Consider the following 14759-nt stretch of genomic DNA (forward strand, 5'->3'; position numbering starts at 1 on the left):
TGGCCTCTGGATTTGGCAAGGAACAGGTCATTACAGACTTTAGAGAGTGCTGTTTCTGTCGAGTGTAGAGGGCGAAACCGGATTGAATTGGATCAAGGATGGCATGAGAGGAGAGAAAATCAAGGCAGTGGCTGTGAACAGCGCGCTCAAGTATTTTGGAGAGGAAGGGTAGGAGGGAGATGGGGTGGTAGTTGGAGGGACAGGTAGGGTCAAGTGATGGTTTTTTGAGGAGAGGTGTGACTACTGGCGTGCTTGAAGGTGTCAGGGACAGTTGCAGTGGAGAGAGAGAGGTTGAGGATATGACAGATGGAGGGGGTGACAGTATGAGAGATGATGTTAAGTAAGTTGGTGGGGATGGGATCAGAAGAGCAGGTGGTGCATTTCGAGGAGGAAAGAAGGCGAGCGGTTTCCTCCTCGTTGATGTCAGGAAAGGAGGAGAAGGAGGCCTGGGTTGGTTGGTTGAGGGAGAGGGTTGACGGGTGAAGAGGAGGAGATGGCTTGGTAGTGAACTCAAGGTTGATCTTTTGCACCTTGTCGCAGAAGTAATCAGCCAGTGATTGAGGAGAGAGCGAGGGGGGGTGGGAGCGGAGGGCACTTTGAGGAGGGAGTTAAGGGTGGCGAAGAGACGACGGGGGTTGGAGCTGAGAGAATTGGTCAATTGGGTGTAATAGTCCTGTTTGGCAAGGAATAGGGAGGAGTGGAAGGAGGATAGCATGAATTTGTAGTGAAGGAAGTCTGAATGAGTGCGAGATTTCCTCCAGAGGCGTTCAGCAGATCGGGCGCAGGAGCGAAGATAACGGATGCAAGGGGTCAGCCAAGGCTGGGGATTAGTACGCTTTGTGGGACGGGAGGTGGATGGTGCGAGGGTGTCCAGAGCAGAGGAGAGAGTGGTATTGTAAGCGGAGACAGCCTTGTCGACAGACTCGGAGGACATGATGGAGGGGAGGAGATTAGAAATACTAGAGGATAGGGTGGGAGGGTCAATATCCTGGAGATTCCTGGAGGTAGTGGATTAAAGTTGGAAGGGGCTGAGGTGGGGGGGGTGAAGAAGAGTGAAGGTGATTAGGTGATGATCGGAGAGAGGAAGAGCTGAGGCATGGAAATTGGAGGGAGAGCCGGAAGAGGAGAGGACGAGGTCAAGACAATGGCCGTCTCGGTGAGTAGGGGTGGTGGAGCATAGCTGGAGGTTGAAGGAGGATGTTAGAGTGAGGAACTGAGAAGTGTGAGGGTCGGATTGGTCATCAACGTGTATGTTAAAGTCTCCGAGAATACTGTGAGCTCTGCATGCAACTAACCCACAGTCTCTATGGCTTGCCAGCTAGACAGCCTCTTCTACAAGCTCTTAGCTACAGCCTATCCTGCTTGCCCAATCTGGGTCATGTGGCAGCCCGCTGTAAGCTCTTGTCTCTCCACAGCTATTACAGTTCTTTAAGTTTCCTAGAGATATGTGCAGATAATGTCAGAAGCCAGGAACATATAGAAACAGCATCTAAAATCCTTCCTGTCTGTCTTCAGAGCTCTGCCTAGCTGTAGAGCTTGTTTTGCATGAAAAAGGCCAACACCCCTAACAAAAGAGATGAAAAGGCAGAGAGTCAAGTTAAAAAGGTGGAGGGGAAAAATATACCTCAGCCCTGACCACCCCAGGCTGGCTATGGACCAATAGGGAAATCCTTGACCATGTAGGGAAAAACTGTTTTCTGGCTGAGGTCTCTTTCCTTATCAGATGGGAAGGAATGTGAGGAATCTGGCTACTGAAAACAGATCTTTTCAAGAAGGCATACCATAAACATCCATCTTAAATACTAAATAATAACGCTATATACGATCTATACATAACCGATCTTTTACCTCAAGACTGATTGACCTCTTTATTTATTTATTTATTTGTTGCATTTGTATCCCACATTTCCCCACCTCTTTGCAGGCTCAATGTGGCTTACAATACATCATGAATAGTGGAAATAAGAAGAGAATAGATATTTGGTATTACAGAAGGATTTTGGGTTACATGATAGTGATAAAGCATATTAGTGATAAAACAAGAAAACATTATAAGACAGTTCTGGATACATGTGGGAGATTTCACATGTGTTGATCTTTGTGATATGTCTTGTTGAAGAGATGGGTCTTCAGTAGTTTGCGGAACTCATTCGGAACTCATGATCAAGTATTACCACTTCAACCTTATGCTGAATAGGGACTCTCTATAATCGATGACCTAATGTATGCTACAATCCAATTTATTCTCAGAAACTTTCATGCAATAGTATAAATTATTTTTCTTTACCATGTATGTATGCACATGGTATATACATATACCATGATCTGTTTCATATATGCCATGTTCCATGTATGTTACCATGTATGTATGCACCTTAATGCAATACCATTTGTAATTCTGTTACCCGGTAATGGCAACCGCCATAACGGCAAATGTAAGCCACATTGAGCCTGCAGATTGGTGGGGAAATGTGGGATACAAATGCTACAAATAATAATAATAATAATTTACTCTGACTTAGCTCAGAATGTGGTTTACTAATATTAGCTAAAATAATGTAATACATAGAAATACAATGCCATGCCTAGGCAGCTGCCTGGGCACCAACTAAACTAGGTTACTGGACTAATAACATTACAAACTAGGATGCATGTGTATGTATCTGTATATGCAGGTCAAAAACAAGTAATTTGGTATTACTTAGGCAAATGCCTAACTTCCACATAGCTTGATTTTTTTGCAGTTCCCATCAACATATTCATTATAAATGCTTTTAATTATCAATCAAGTAAAAGCTGGAATTCAATTCCAATTCAGATTTGGAGGTTATCAAATTATTTGATCTTCCTTTTTAGTAGATATTTTGAGTCGGTTTAGTAAGTCTATAGTTCTAGATTGTTTTCTAACCAGCTTTGATTTCATGTTACTATGAGCAGGATATAAATGCTGGGAATAGAATAGAATAGAAAATGAAAATCTGAAGGTACCAAAGAATAGTCAGTTAGGAAATAATTTTATACCAAGTCACCAATTAGGTGCCCATTGTTTATAAAGGTATAAAGGTGACTATAACCGTGAGCCCAGGATAAGAGTTAGAGCCTGCACAACTTTAAACCTATTCTATAAAGAAAAGTCAGCAACTAGTTTTCTGTTTAAAATACAAGTATAAATGTCAGAAAATGTAGAAATGCCCATGACTAGGTGCCTATTGTTTATAAAGGTATATAGGCGACTATAACTGGGTGCGTAGGATAAGATGTGGAAAATGACAAAGATGGAGATGCATTAATGATCTTTTTTTAAACAGATCAGTTTCACCTCTCAGAATCTTTTTACGAGTGACACTGTTAAGTTTCCTTATTTTTACCGGACTGTCCCAAGTGAACTACACCTCTGCGCTGGGATAGTCAAGTTGCTGAAACATTTTGGCTGGAGCTGGGTTGGTGTCATTGCCTGTTATGAAGACAAGAGCCTTAGAGCTGTCCAGATCCTGAAAGAAGGGATTGAACAGAATGGAGGCTGCATTGCATTCATAGAAATCTTCCATCGTGACAAGGTCAGGCCAACCGATTTCTCCAAACTGTATGGAAAAATCAATGCGTCGTCAACTAGTGTGATCATTCTCTATTGTAGTAGAGATTATGTCTGGAATCTAGTTATGAAACAAGAAGATTATAATATTATAAATAAAAAAGTCTGGATTACCACATATGAGCGGGAGTTTACCTCGATTTATCCATTGGGCAGTAATGTGAAGAACAACACCTTGGTATTCACAGTCTCAAAGAAGAATATTCCAGGTTTTGCAAAATTTGTCCGTGAGGTGAATTATACCCTGCTTCCAAGTGATCATTATATTTCGTTGTGGTGGACGAGCCTGTGTGACAGCCAGTGCCAAAAGAGCATTAGAAGATCCTGCATCACTAATGAAACGAAAATCCATGCAACACATTGTTACACCAAATACTTGGGAAGCAGCTACAGTGTGTACAATGCCGTGTATGCCCTGGCACACGCACTGCATGACATGGTCACGTCTGGTATTGGAAATGATACCATGTGGAGCGGAGAAAGGAGAGTTCTGGATTATTTCCCCTGGAAGGTAGGATCCTTTGTTAGAGAACCTGATCACTAGAGTGAGGGAGAGGAGGAGGAAGATAAGACAGTGCTGTGGATAAATTAACTCCCAGATTCTATACAGTGCGTCTAGTGTTCCGTGCTGTAATCCAAGCGGATCCTATAACAGCACGTGCAATTTAATTGGCTTAACGAGCCAGTCAGCGTTGTTAACAGCACTTAACAAGCAATAATGAACAGTAATTAACAAAGATTAGAATTTACACACACAAAACGCTAAGCGCATTCTGTAATTCAGAGCACCTAAATTTAAATGCAAACTGGCAAAAAGGGATGTAGTTATGGGCGGGGAAATGGGCGTTTCATAGGCGTTCCAAAACTTACGCGTGGAGTTATCAAATTTGGCCCACTACGCCTAAATCAACATGCTGGGATTTACACCGTGTGTTCATTGGTGTAAATGGATTTGTGTAGTTTTAGGCGCTGGGATTTCAACTGAGCGTATTCCACACCTAAATCTAGGTGCCAATTAGAGAATGCGCTTAAGTGGAAATGTTTTCCACGTGGATCTTTTAGGTGCCATATATAGAATCTCCCACAAAGCAGTAAATTGAATAACTTAGGCACTAGAATTTATGTGTCAGACGTATGCATCAATGATTAGAATATCAGTGTATATGTGCACATATCCGCTTGTAACTGCTAGTAATCTACCTAACTGTGCACATATCTTTAACAGTGCTTAGTTTGCAGGTGGAAATTCACCTGACTGAGCTGTGCTGACTGACTTCCCTGAGATTTTTACTCTTTTGTAAACCACTGTGACTTTTTATTAGCAACTTCGAGATATGTCTTATATGTAGATCTCCTTGCTTCACCAAAGCCACTCCTCTTTTATATGAGCTACATTGGTTACCAATAAGAGATTCTAATTATGTGTTTTCATTCACCAAATCCTGTTTGGTCAAGCCCCATCATATATGAATAATCTTATTGAATTACCCCTTTGTAATGCTGTTTCATCATTTAGAGAATATCTTGGCTTACATTTCTCTATCTGTAAGAATGTGATCTATAAAATGATTCACTCTGCTAATTTCTCCTATCAAGGCACCAACATTTGGAATTCTCTTCCTAAATCAATCAAGTTTACAGATGATTACCTAACTTTTAGAAGTCTTCTAAAAACACAATTCTTCAGTCTGGCCTTTCTGAATACTAAGAACTACTACTACTACTACTATTTAGCATTTATATAGCGCTGCAAAGCATATGCAGCGCTTTCTTAATCTTGTTTCACATCTAGTCCTGCCTAATTATGCTCTCACCTATCCATCCTTAATTATTTGTTTGTCCTCGAGATAGTCTAAATCCCTGGTTACTTACTGCACATGTATTAATTTGCTTCTTGAACTTTCTTACTCATCTATATGTTACAACCTTGCCTTACTCTTCACTACCAATTTTAATGTTCTAGTACATATTGTGTTGTCATTGCAAGTAGTATACCATTCCATACTTTGTATTATTGTTCAAATATTTTTACTGCTCTAATTGCCTACTGCTAATTTTTGATCTATTCTTACTGTACACCACCTTGAGTGAATTCCTTCAAAAAGGCGATAAATAAATCCTAATAAATAAATAAATACAATTTTGGACATCTTCAGATATGTCCTCCAGGATTTTTAATTTTTATGAAAAGATCCTCCTTTTCTTTTATGTGCTTATGACCAACATACCTACCCACATAATGAGAGAAACCACCTCTGGTCTATTAGTCCGTCTGGGCGCATGGGGGTGCTAAAGAGAGAGAAAGGCATTGCTGAACTCCTCTCTATTTCCCTACTGGTTGAATCTGCCAAAGGAATTTTGTTTGTGCAACACAACTTTAAACATAAGTCATGCAAAGATATCTCAGAAACTTTATGTGCAATTAATTATTACCTGTGTAAGTGGGCCATTTGGAAATTGTCTTATTGCATGCACCTAATATTTTTTATGCATATCCTTGGCATGCATAATTCAACAATGTTAGACAGATGCATTCTGAGGGCCAGAGTTAGGATGTGATTTGAAACAAAGCATGTTGTATTAGATGGAAGAGTGCCTATAGGAAAAGCAGCTGCAAACTTCTGTGGGTATTTTTTTAATTTGGTGAATTTTAAAGCTAATGTCCGCAGGCAGAAAGAGTCCGCGGACTTTGCAGCTATACAGTCAGTATGAAAATTATTCTTCAGATTAAATTAAAACAAGAAAATTGTTTTGCTTTTATGTATGCTTAAAATGACACAGGTAACCTGGAAGTATTGAACATTTACCCTTCATTCTTTAGCTTCATCGTTATCTGAAGAGTGTTCACTTTAAGAATGGTCTTGGTGAAGAGATTTCTTTTGATGAAAATGGAGACCTCACCACTGGATACGATATCATCAATATTGTCTATCTACCCAATGGGATAAAGAGGAATGAAATTGTTGGTAGTTATTACCCTTATGCTTCTCCGGGACAGGATTTCACCATTGATGAGAAGGTGATCGTGTGGGACAGTGACTTCACCCAGGTCAGAATTAAGTAACACTAGAGCATGATGGAATGTGCTGAGTCACGTTACAATGAGTTAGACTTACGATGTGATTGGCTGACATACTATGAGGTCAGTATTCAAAAGATTTGTCCAGATTTGTCCTGAGCTTCATATACAAGTTCTCCATCCTCTGCTCAGTTAAATTTTGCTTGGTCTGAGCAAAATTTACCCATTGCCAAATAGACTGAGAGGTATAGTTATCAACATCAGCTACTTTTATGTCATGTTATTATATCACTAACTCATGCTGTTTTAGCTCAGGTCCCATTTTATGCAAGGAGACCTAGTTACTAATAACTGAAGTTAACAGAAAAATAACACATCTTAACTGTAGCCCATGATAATAACTTCCCCCTTTAAGTAAACAAATGGAAATCACTGCTATAGGTGTAGAATAATCAAACCATTGTGACGTCACTGATGAGGTTGGCTCTTATTTGTAATCCGTTGGGTTGGTCGTGAGCCCTTGGGCCCTGGCCGAGGCCAGCAGGGCGCCGACCCAGGCCAAGGGGAGACCGACCCACCACCGCACACCCCAGCTACACAATACCCCTTAAGCTACCCCTCCCCACAGTCCCTCAGGAAGAAGGGAAATAGGCATACAGGCGGGCCTCGCGGCCGAACCGGAACCCACGCACACAGAGCCACTCGTGCGAGCCTCACGGCTGAACTGGAACCCAATCACACACACAGGGAGGGGTGAAAGATCCCAGAGGGCTCCAAGATGCCAGACACGCGCTGAACACCAGCAATAGGGCAGAGGGGGAAACAAAGGACCAGAGCGGGCCACGCCCACCCAGGGGACTAGCGCAGGACAGGGGAACTAACACAGCAACCCACCCCCCCCCCCCACCAGGGTAGGAGCCCCAGGCAGAAGCCAGAGAGACCAGACACAAAAGGAAGGCAGAAAGCCTTTGCCTCAAACCCACTGTAGACAGAGGCACACAGAACACAAAGGGTTAAGCTTGTAGAGCCAGCAGAGAGAGAGTGCCATAAATCAACAAACAATCAGAGAGAACGCTTCCCCTCCCGAGAGCGGGGCCCATCCAACAAACACACTGGCAGAGGCAGGAATACAATACACACAGTACACAAAGGGTTAAACTCACTGAGCCAGCAGGCCAGGACACTGGGAAGAGAAATCCTTAAAACAAACAAAGGAGAACCAGTGTTGCCAGGTGGGCGGTTTTACCGCCCAATTGGGCGGTTTTCCGCGACCCACCGCGGGAAATTTTTGCCCGCGGCGGGTTGCGGTTTTTTGGGCTGCTTCTTGGGCTTCAGGGTGGTTTTTTGGGCGGCTTTTTCGGCCGCGGGGGCGGGGTTATTGACGTTTTGGGCGGGGTTATTGACGTTTTGGGCGGGGTTAGTGATGTTTTGGGCGGGGCCGATGACGGGGGAGGCGGGGCTGATTACGGGGGAGGCGGGGCCGATGACGGGGGAGGCGGGGGTTGATGACGGCGGGGGCGGGGTGATGACGCGGGGGTGGGGGTGTCAGGGGCGGGGTTTGAGTTTGGGCGGGTTTTGGGCTGTTTTTAGGCTGGATTGGGTGGGGAAAAAATTTTCCACCTGGCAACAGTGAGGAGAACGCTCTCACTCAGCCCAGAGCCCCAGAGGCTGAGCAATGCCCAGCCCCCACTAAACAAACGAGCAGCTGACCCTGATTACAGAGCTACGTGCACACACACACACAGCAGCAGCTAACCCAGAGGGAAGGAAAAGAATACTCTAATACAACACAGATCCCTGTCAGAACCTAGAGCACGTTCTGAGAGAAAACTATCAGGCTTTCCTGTCACCACCAAGTAACGCAAAAGCAGAGAAACTCTTCAGCTGCAGGCTAAAGTACTATCCCCTGACGTCAGCACAAACACTGGCAGCCAATCAGAAGAGACGTCCCCCCCTCCCCCTCAGCCAAACCGGCAGAATCATAACATTATTGGTGGAATGAGGCATTATGATGTCACAATCTCAACTCTGAAACTCTTCACACTGAGCGGGGGAAGTTATTAACATGGGCTACCATTAAGATGGGTTATTCTATGAGTAACTCATGCTGTTTTGGTCCCATTTTATGCAATAATACCTAGTTATTAATAACAGGGATTAACAGTACAATGTTATAGAGCTTGCCGAATGCTGTGATAATGATCCTCCCCTCCGCCTGAGGGTCCTCGGGATCTCCCCTTCACCCTTGCTGCCCAACCTCCTGGTTCACTGCAGTCCACAGGGCAGGGCTCAATGAAATCAACTTCAAAGTAAACTTAACAAGTTCTTTATTTTGCTTGGGATCCAACAGTCCAGCAGTGCAAAAAGACACAATACTTGAATCAACAAAAAACCTCACAATTCCCCCTGTTGCTCCTCTCAGGGGTAAAAACACAGCAAGAACAAAAAAACAACTTTTAACTCCCAGGCTTCCAGCACCCAGCTGGGCTCCTTTTAGATAGTTTTATAGCCCTGGGTCTTCTTTCTCCCCCCCTCTCCCTTGGGAGGGGGCACAATACTGCAAGCAGTTCCACAAAAACAAACAAACACAGTTCTTGAGGCTTCAGCACACAGCTCAACCCCCTTCAGCTTCTTTTAGGCTTCTTAGCCACAGTTCACACTCCACTTTCTTCCTGCTGGGCTCAGCCCACTCCGAGAAAACCTCTCATCCCTCTTCAACCAGAACTCTTTAAACTCAAAGTTCATTCACAGCCTGAGCTCTGGAAAATGAAAAGGCCCCACCCATCTGGGTCACTCTCTCTAAGCACTGACCCATCCTCCCACATGACCTTTCCTCTTTCCTCTCTTAGCCCAGTTACCATACCAGGAAGTTACCTGGTCCCTTATATTGTTACCTAAGGAGTGAGCCCAGGCTGAGAGGTCCATAGGCTCTTCCTCGCTCTCCTCTCTTTCTCTCTGCCCAGCTTCTTGATACTCCATGGGCTCCCCGTTCCACCCACTTTGCAGCTGTTCCTCTTTCCCTTGATTACCCTGCAGGGGCACCACCCTTTCCTTGTTAGAGTTCTTCCCCTGTTCCTGCTGGGGAAGGTAATCTCTGTACCAGGCTTTGTCCCGAGGTTGCTGGGAAATGTAGTCTCTTCCTCTCCTCCATTTTATAGGGGTCACGAACCTTTCTCTGCTCTCTCTCGGGGGATGCTGGGTAATGTAGTCTTTTTCCCTCCACCCTTTTCTAGGGAGCATTACTACTTCTCTCGCTCTCTGGGGATGGAATGGAGGCAAGGCTCTGTTCTGCCTATGTCTGCTCGTGAGCCGCCTCCCTTCTTCCTCTTCCACTTCCATCTTATCTACCCCCAGGTCCTCTCCTTCACAATGCTCAAAGTCAAGCGAGAAATGCATGGTACATAAGTACATAAGTATTGACACACTGGGACAGACCAAAGGTCCATCAAGCCCAGCATCCTGTTTCCAACAATGGCCAATCCAGGTTACAAATACCTGGCAAGATCCCGAAAAAGTTCAATACATTTTATGCTGCTTATCCTAGAAATAGCAGTGGATCTTCCCTAAGTCAATTTAATAATGGTCTATGGACTCTTCCTTTATTTTATTTATTTATTTATTGCATTTGTATCCCACATTTTCCCACCTTTTTGCGGGCTCAGTGTGGCTTACAATAGGATATGAATAATAGAAATACATTTGTTACAATTTGGTTATGGATTACATTGTGCAGAGTTGTGCGAGACATTCGAATATCAATTAGGAATATGACAATGGGACATCAACATAGAAATATTGGAAGGAGACAATGGGAAGCTAAAGGGCAGTGTTAGACAAAGACATATGGTGTACATAGTTCCGTGGATAAGTGTATGATTGACTGGATTGCGGGATGAGGGATCAGAAGTGGATGTATGTTGCATTGATGAACAGTGAGTATGGACTCTATGTGTTTTGGCTCTTTCCGTAAGTTTGTTCAAACAGGTGAGTCTTCAGTAGTTTACGGAAGGAAGCTTGATCGTTAATCACTCTTAGGTTGCGCGGTAGTGAATTCCAAGCCTGCGTGCTCATGTGGGAGAAGGTTGACGCGTGTAGCGTCTTGTATTTCAGGCCCTTGCAAGTGGGGAAGTGGAAGTTGAGGTGTGTTCGGGATGATCTTTTAGCGTTTCTGGGTGGTAGGTCTATTAAATCAGACATGTACGCTGGGGCTTCGCCGTAAATGATCTTATGGACCAGTGTGCAAACTTTAAAAGTAACGCGTTCCTTAAGTGGAAGCCAATGTAATTTCTCTCGTAGTGGTTTTGCCCTTTCATATCTTGGTTTTCCGAAGATGAGCCTGGCTGCTGTGTTTTGGGCTGTTTGAAGTTTCCTCAGTATTTGTTCTTTGCAGCCCGCGTATAGTGAGTTGCAGTAATCCAGGTGGCTGAGGACGAGGGATTGCACTAGGCTGCGGAAGACGAATCTTGGGAAGAATGGTTTCGAGTGTTAGGTGGCGGTCGATAGTGACTCCAAGGATTTTTAGTGTTTCTGAGACTGGGAGGTTTAGGGTTGATGTGTTTATCGCGTTGAATTCCTTTGTGTTGTATTGGGAGGTGAGTATTAGGCATTGGGTTTTTTCTGCGTTTAATTTCAGGCGGAATGCATCTGCCCATGTGTTCATGATGTGTAGACTTTGATTGATTTCGTTGGAGATTTCTTTGGTGTCTTGTTTGAATGGGATGTACATTGTCACATCATCGGCGTATATATATCGGTTGAGGTTATGGTTTGATAGGAGTTTTGCTAAAGGGATCATCATTAGGTTGAATATAGTTGGTGAGAGAGGTGATCCTTGTGGGACTCCACATTCAGGTGTCCATGCCTTGGACGTGGTTGAATTTGATGTGAGTTGATACGAACGCAGGGTTAGGAACCCCTTGAACCAGTTCAGGACATTTCCTCCTATGCCAAAGTATTCAAGTATGTGTAGTAGGATTCCATGGTCAACCATGTCGAAGGCGCTTGACATGTCAAATTGTAGGAGGAGTATATTGTTGCCAGTTGCAATTATTTGTTTGAATTTGGTCATAAGGGTGACTAATACTGTTTCTGTGCTGTGATTCGAACGGAATCCTGATTGGGCATCATGGAGTATTGAATGTTTGTCTAGGTAGTTTGTGAGTTGTTTAGTTACCATACCTTCAGTTATCTTGGTTATTAGTGGTATGGATGCTATTGGCCTGTAATTGGTTATTTCGCTCGTGTTTTTCTTTGTATCTTTAGGAATTGGGGTGAGTAAGATTTTTCCTTTTTCTTTTGGGAAGAGTCCATTTTGTAGCATGTGGTTTATATGGTTTGTTAGGTCTATTATGAATTGTTGAGGAGCAGATTTCATGAGGCTATTTGGGCATATGTCTAGTTTGCAGTTGGATTTGGCATATCTTTTGAGAGTTTTCGAGATGAGGTCTTCTGACAGTAGTTCAAATTCGGTCCAGGTTCTGTCTGCTGGGTGTGTTCCTTCTTCTGGATCTAGACAGTCTAGAAGAGTGGTGTATTCTGTAGGGCTGGCGGGTATTTTGTGTCGTAATAGTATAATTTTCTCCTTGAAGTATGTCGCAAGGTTGTCAACACTTGGTGTATCTTTGCCGTTGGTTGTAACTGGTGTGGTGTCTAACAGTTTGTTCACGAGGTTGAAGAGTTTATGTGTGTCTTTGTAGTTTGGTCCTATTAATGTTTTGTAGTGTAGTCTTTTTGTCTGTTTTATGGTATATTTGTATTTTCTCCGAAGTAGTTTCCAGTTGTTTCGTGTTTGTTCGTCTCTCTTTTTGTTCCAAGCTCGTTCTAGTCTCCTGACTTGTGTTTTTAGTTTTTTCAGCTCTTTGGTGAACCATGGATTTGCATTTTTCCTGTGTGATGTTCTGGTTTGGACTGGGGCGATTTTGTCTAATGTTGTTGTGCTTATATCGTCCCATTCTTGGAGGAATTGGATGGTGTTAGCGTTTGTAGTCCATTCGTTCTGGTAGATCTGTTGCCAGAATGTTGTGGGGTCTATTTTTCCTTTCGTTGTGTAGGTTGTTCGCTCATGTTTATTGTTCGTGTTTAGTTGTGTTTTTCGCCAGCAAAGAGTGACATTTGCTTTATGGTGGTCTGACCATAATGTAGGTGTCCATGTTGTGTTAGCGAGTATGATAGTTGAGTCCGGTTCGAATCTATTCGTTATGATATCTAGTGTGTGTCCTTTTTCGTGAGTTGGTTGTATGTTAGGTGTTTGCAGATCCCAGAGTTTTAGGAATTCTTTGCATTCTCGTGTACTTGGTAAGGTGTCATCTTCTAGGTGTAAGTTGATGTCGCCTAGTATGAGGATGTTTGAGGCTGATACGCAGGTATTCGAGATGAAATCCATGAGTTGTGTTTGGGCGTCTTGCCATTTTCCTGGTGGCCTGTAGAATAGGATTGTGTTGAGGTGTCCTACTAGGCTTGGATGGTTGATTCTAGTCGATGCAATTTCAAGTTGTGGTGAGGTGGATTCGCCCGTGATTGTGATGGTGAATTCAGGTTTGTATATAAAGCGAATGCTACATACCTGTAGAAGGTATTCTCCGAGGACAGCAGGCTGATTGTTCTCACTGATGGGTGACATCCAAGGCAGCCCCTCCAATCGGAACACTTTCTAGCAAAGTCCTTTGCTAGTCCTCGCGCGCCAATGCGCACCGCGCATGCGCGGCTATCTTCCTGCCCGAACCGGCTCGTGCCGGCCAGTCTCATATGTAGCAAGACAAAGAGAAGGGAAGACACAACTCCAAAGGGGAGGCGGGCAGGTTTGTGAGAACAATCAGCCTGCTGTCCTCGGAGAATACCTTCTACAGGTATGTAGCATTCGCTTTCTCCGAGGACAAGCAGGCTGCTTGTTCTCACTGATGGGGTATCCCTAGCCCCCAGGCTCACTCAAAACAACAACCATGGTCAATTGGGCCTCGCAACGGCGAGGACATAACTGAGATTGACCTAAAAAAATTTACCAACTAACTGAGAGTGCAGCCTGGAACAGAACAAACATGGGCCTAGGGGGGTGGAGTTGGATTCTAAACCCCGAACAGATTCTGAAGCACTGACTGCCCGAACCGACTGTCGCGTCGGGTATCCTGCTGCAGGTAGTAATGAGATGTGAATGTGTGGACAGATGACCACGTCGCAGCTTTGCAAATCTCTTCAATAGTGGCTGACTTCAAGTGGGCTACCGACGCTGCCATGGCTCTAACATATGAGCCGTGACATGACCCTCAAGAGCCAGCCCAGCCTGGGCGTAAGTGAAGGAAATGCAATCTGCTAGCCAATTGGATATGGTGCGTTTTCCCACAGCCACTCCCCTCCTGTTGGGATCAAAAGAAACAAACAATTGGGCGGACTGTCTGTTGGGCTGCGTCCGCTCCAGATAGAAGGCCAATGCTCTCTTGCAGTCCAATGTGTGCAGCTGACGTTCAGCAGGGCAGGAATGAGGACGAGGAAAGAATGTTGGCAAGACAATTGACTGGTTCAGATGGAACTCCGACAAAACCTTTGGCAAGAACTTAGGGTGAGTGCGGAGGACTACTCTGTTATGATGAAATTTGGTGTAAGGGGCCTGGGCTACCAGGGCCTGAAGCTCACTGACTCTACGAGCTGAAGTAACTGCCACCAAGAAAATGACCTTCCAGGTCAAGTACTTCAGATGGCAGGAATTCAGTGGCTCAAAAGGAGGTTTCATCAGCTGGGTGAGAACGACATTGAGATCCCATGACACTGTAGGAGGCTTGACAGGGGGCTTTGACAAAAGCAAACCTCTCATGAAGCGAACAACTAAAGGCTGTCCTGAGATCGGCTTACCTTCCACACGGTAATGGTATGCACTGATTGCACTAAGGTGAACCCTTACAGAATTGGTCTTGAGACCAGACTCAGACAAGTGCAGAAGGTATTCAAGCAGGGTCTGTGTAGGACAAGAGCGAGGATCTAGGGCCTTGCTGTCACACCAGACGGCAAACCTCCTCCACAGAAAGAAGTAACTCCTCTTAGTGGAATCTTTCCTGGAAGCAAGCAAGATGTGGGAGACTCCCTCTGACAGACCCAAAGAGGCAAAGTCTACGCTCTCAACATCCAGGCCGTGAGAGCCAGGGACCGGAGGTTGGGATG

The 14759-nt window shown here is 44.3% G+C and overlaps 1 protein-coding gene across 1 annotated transcript in view; it reads left to right on the forward strand.

Annotated features, from left to right (window-relative positions):
- Positions 1-14759, forward strand: part of LOC115464578 (vomeronasal type-2 receptor 26-like) — a 101652-nt gene that overhangs the window by 15439 nt on the left and 71454 nt on the right. Inside the window, exon 3 of the mRNA XM_030194942.1 lies at positions 6414-6641. Within this exon, the coding sequence (XP_030050802.1) occupies positions 6414-6641 (228 nt within the window). The remainder of the gene's footprint in view (positions 1-6413; positions 6642-14759) is intronic.

Source organism: Microcaecilia unicolor, chromosome 3 (genome assembly GCF_901765095.1).
Source record: "Microcaecilia unicolor chromosome 3, aMicUni1.1, whole genome shotgun sequence".
Taxonomy (NCBI): Eukaryota; Metazoa; Chordata; class Amphibia; order Gymnophiona; family Siphonopidae; genus Microcaecilia; species Microcaecilia unicolor.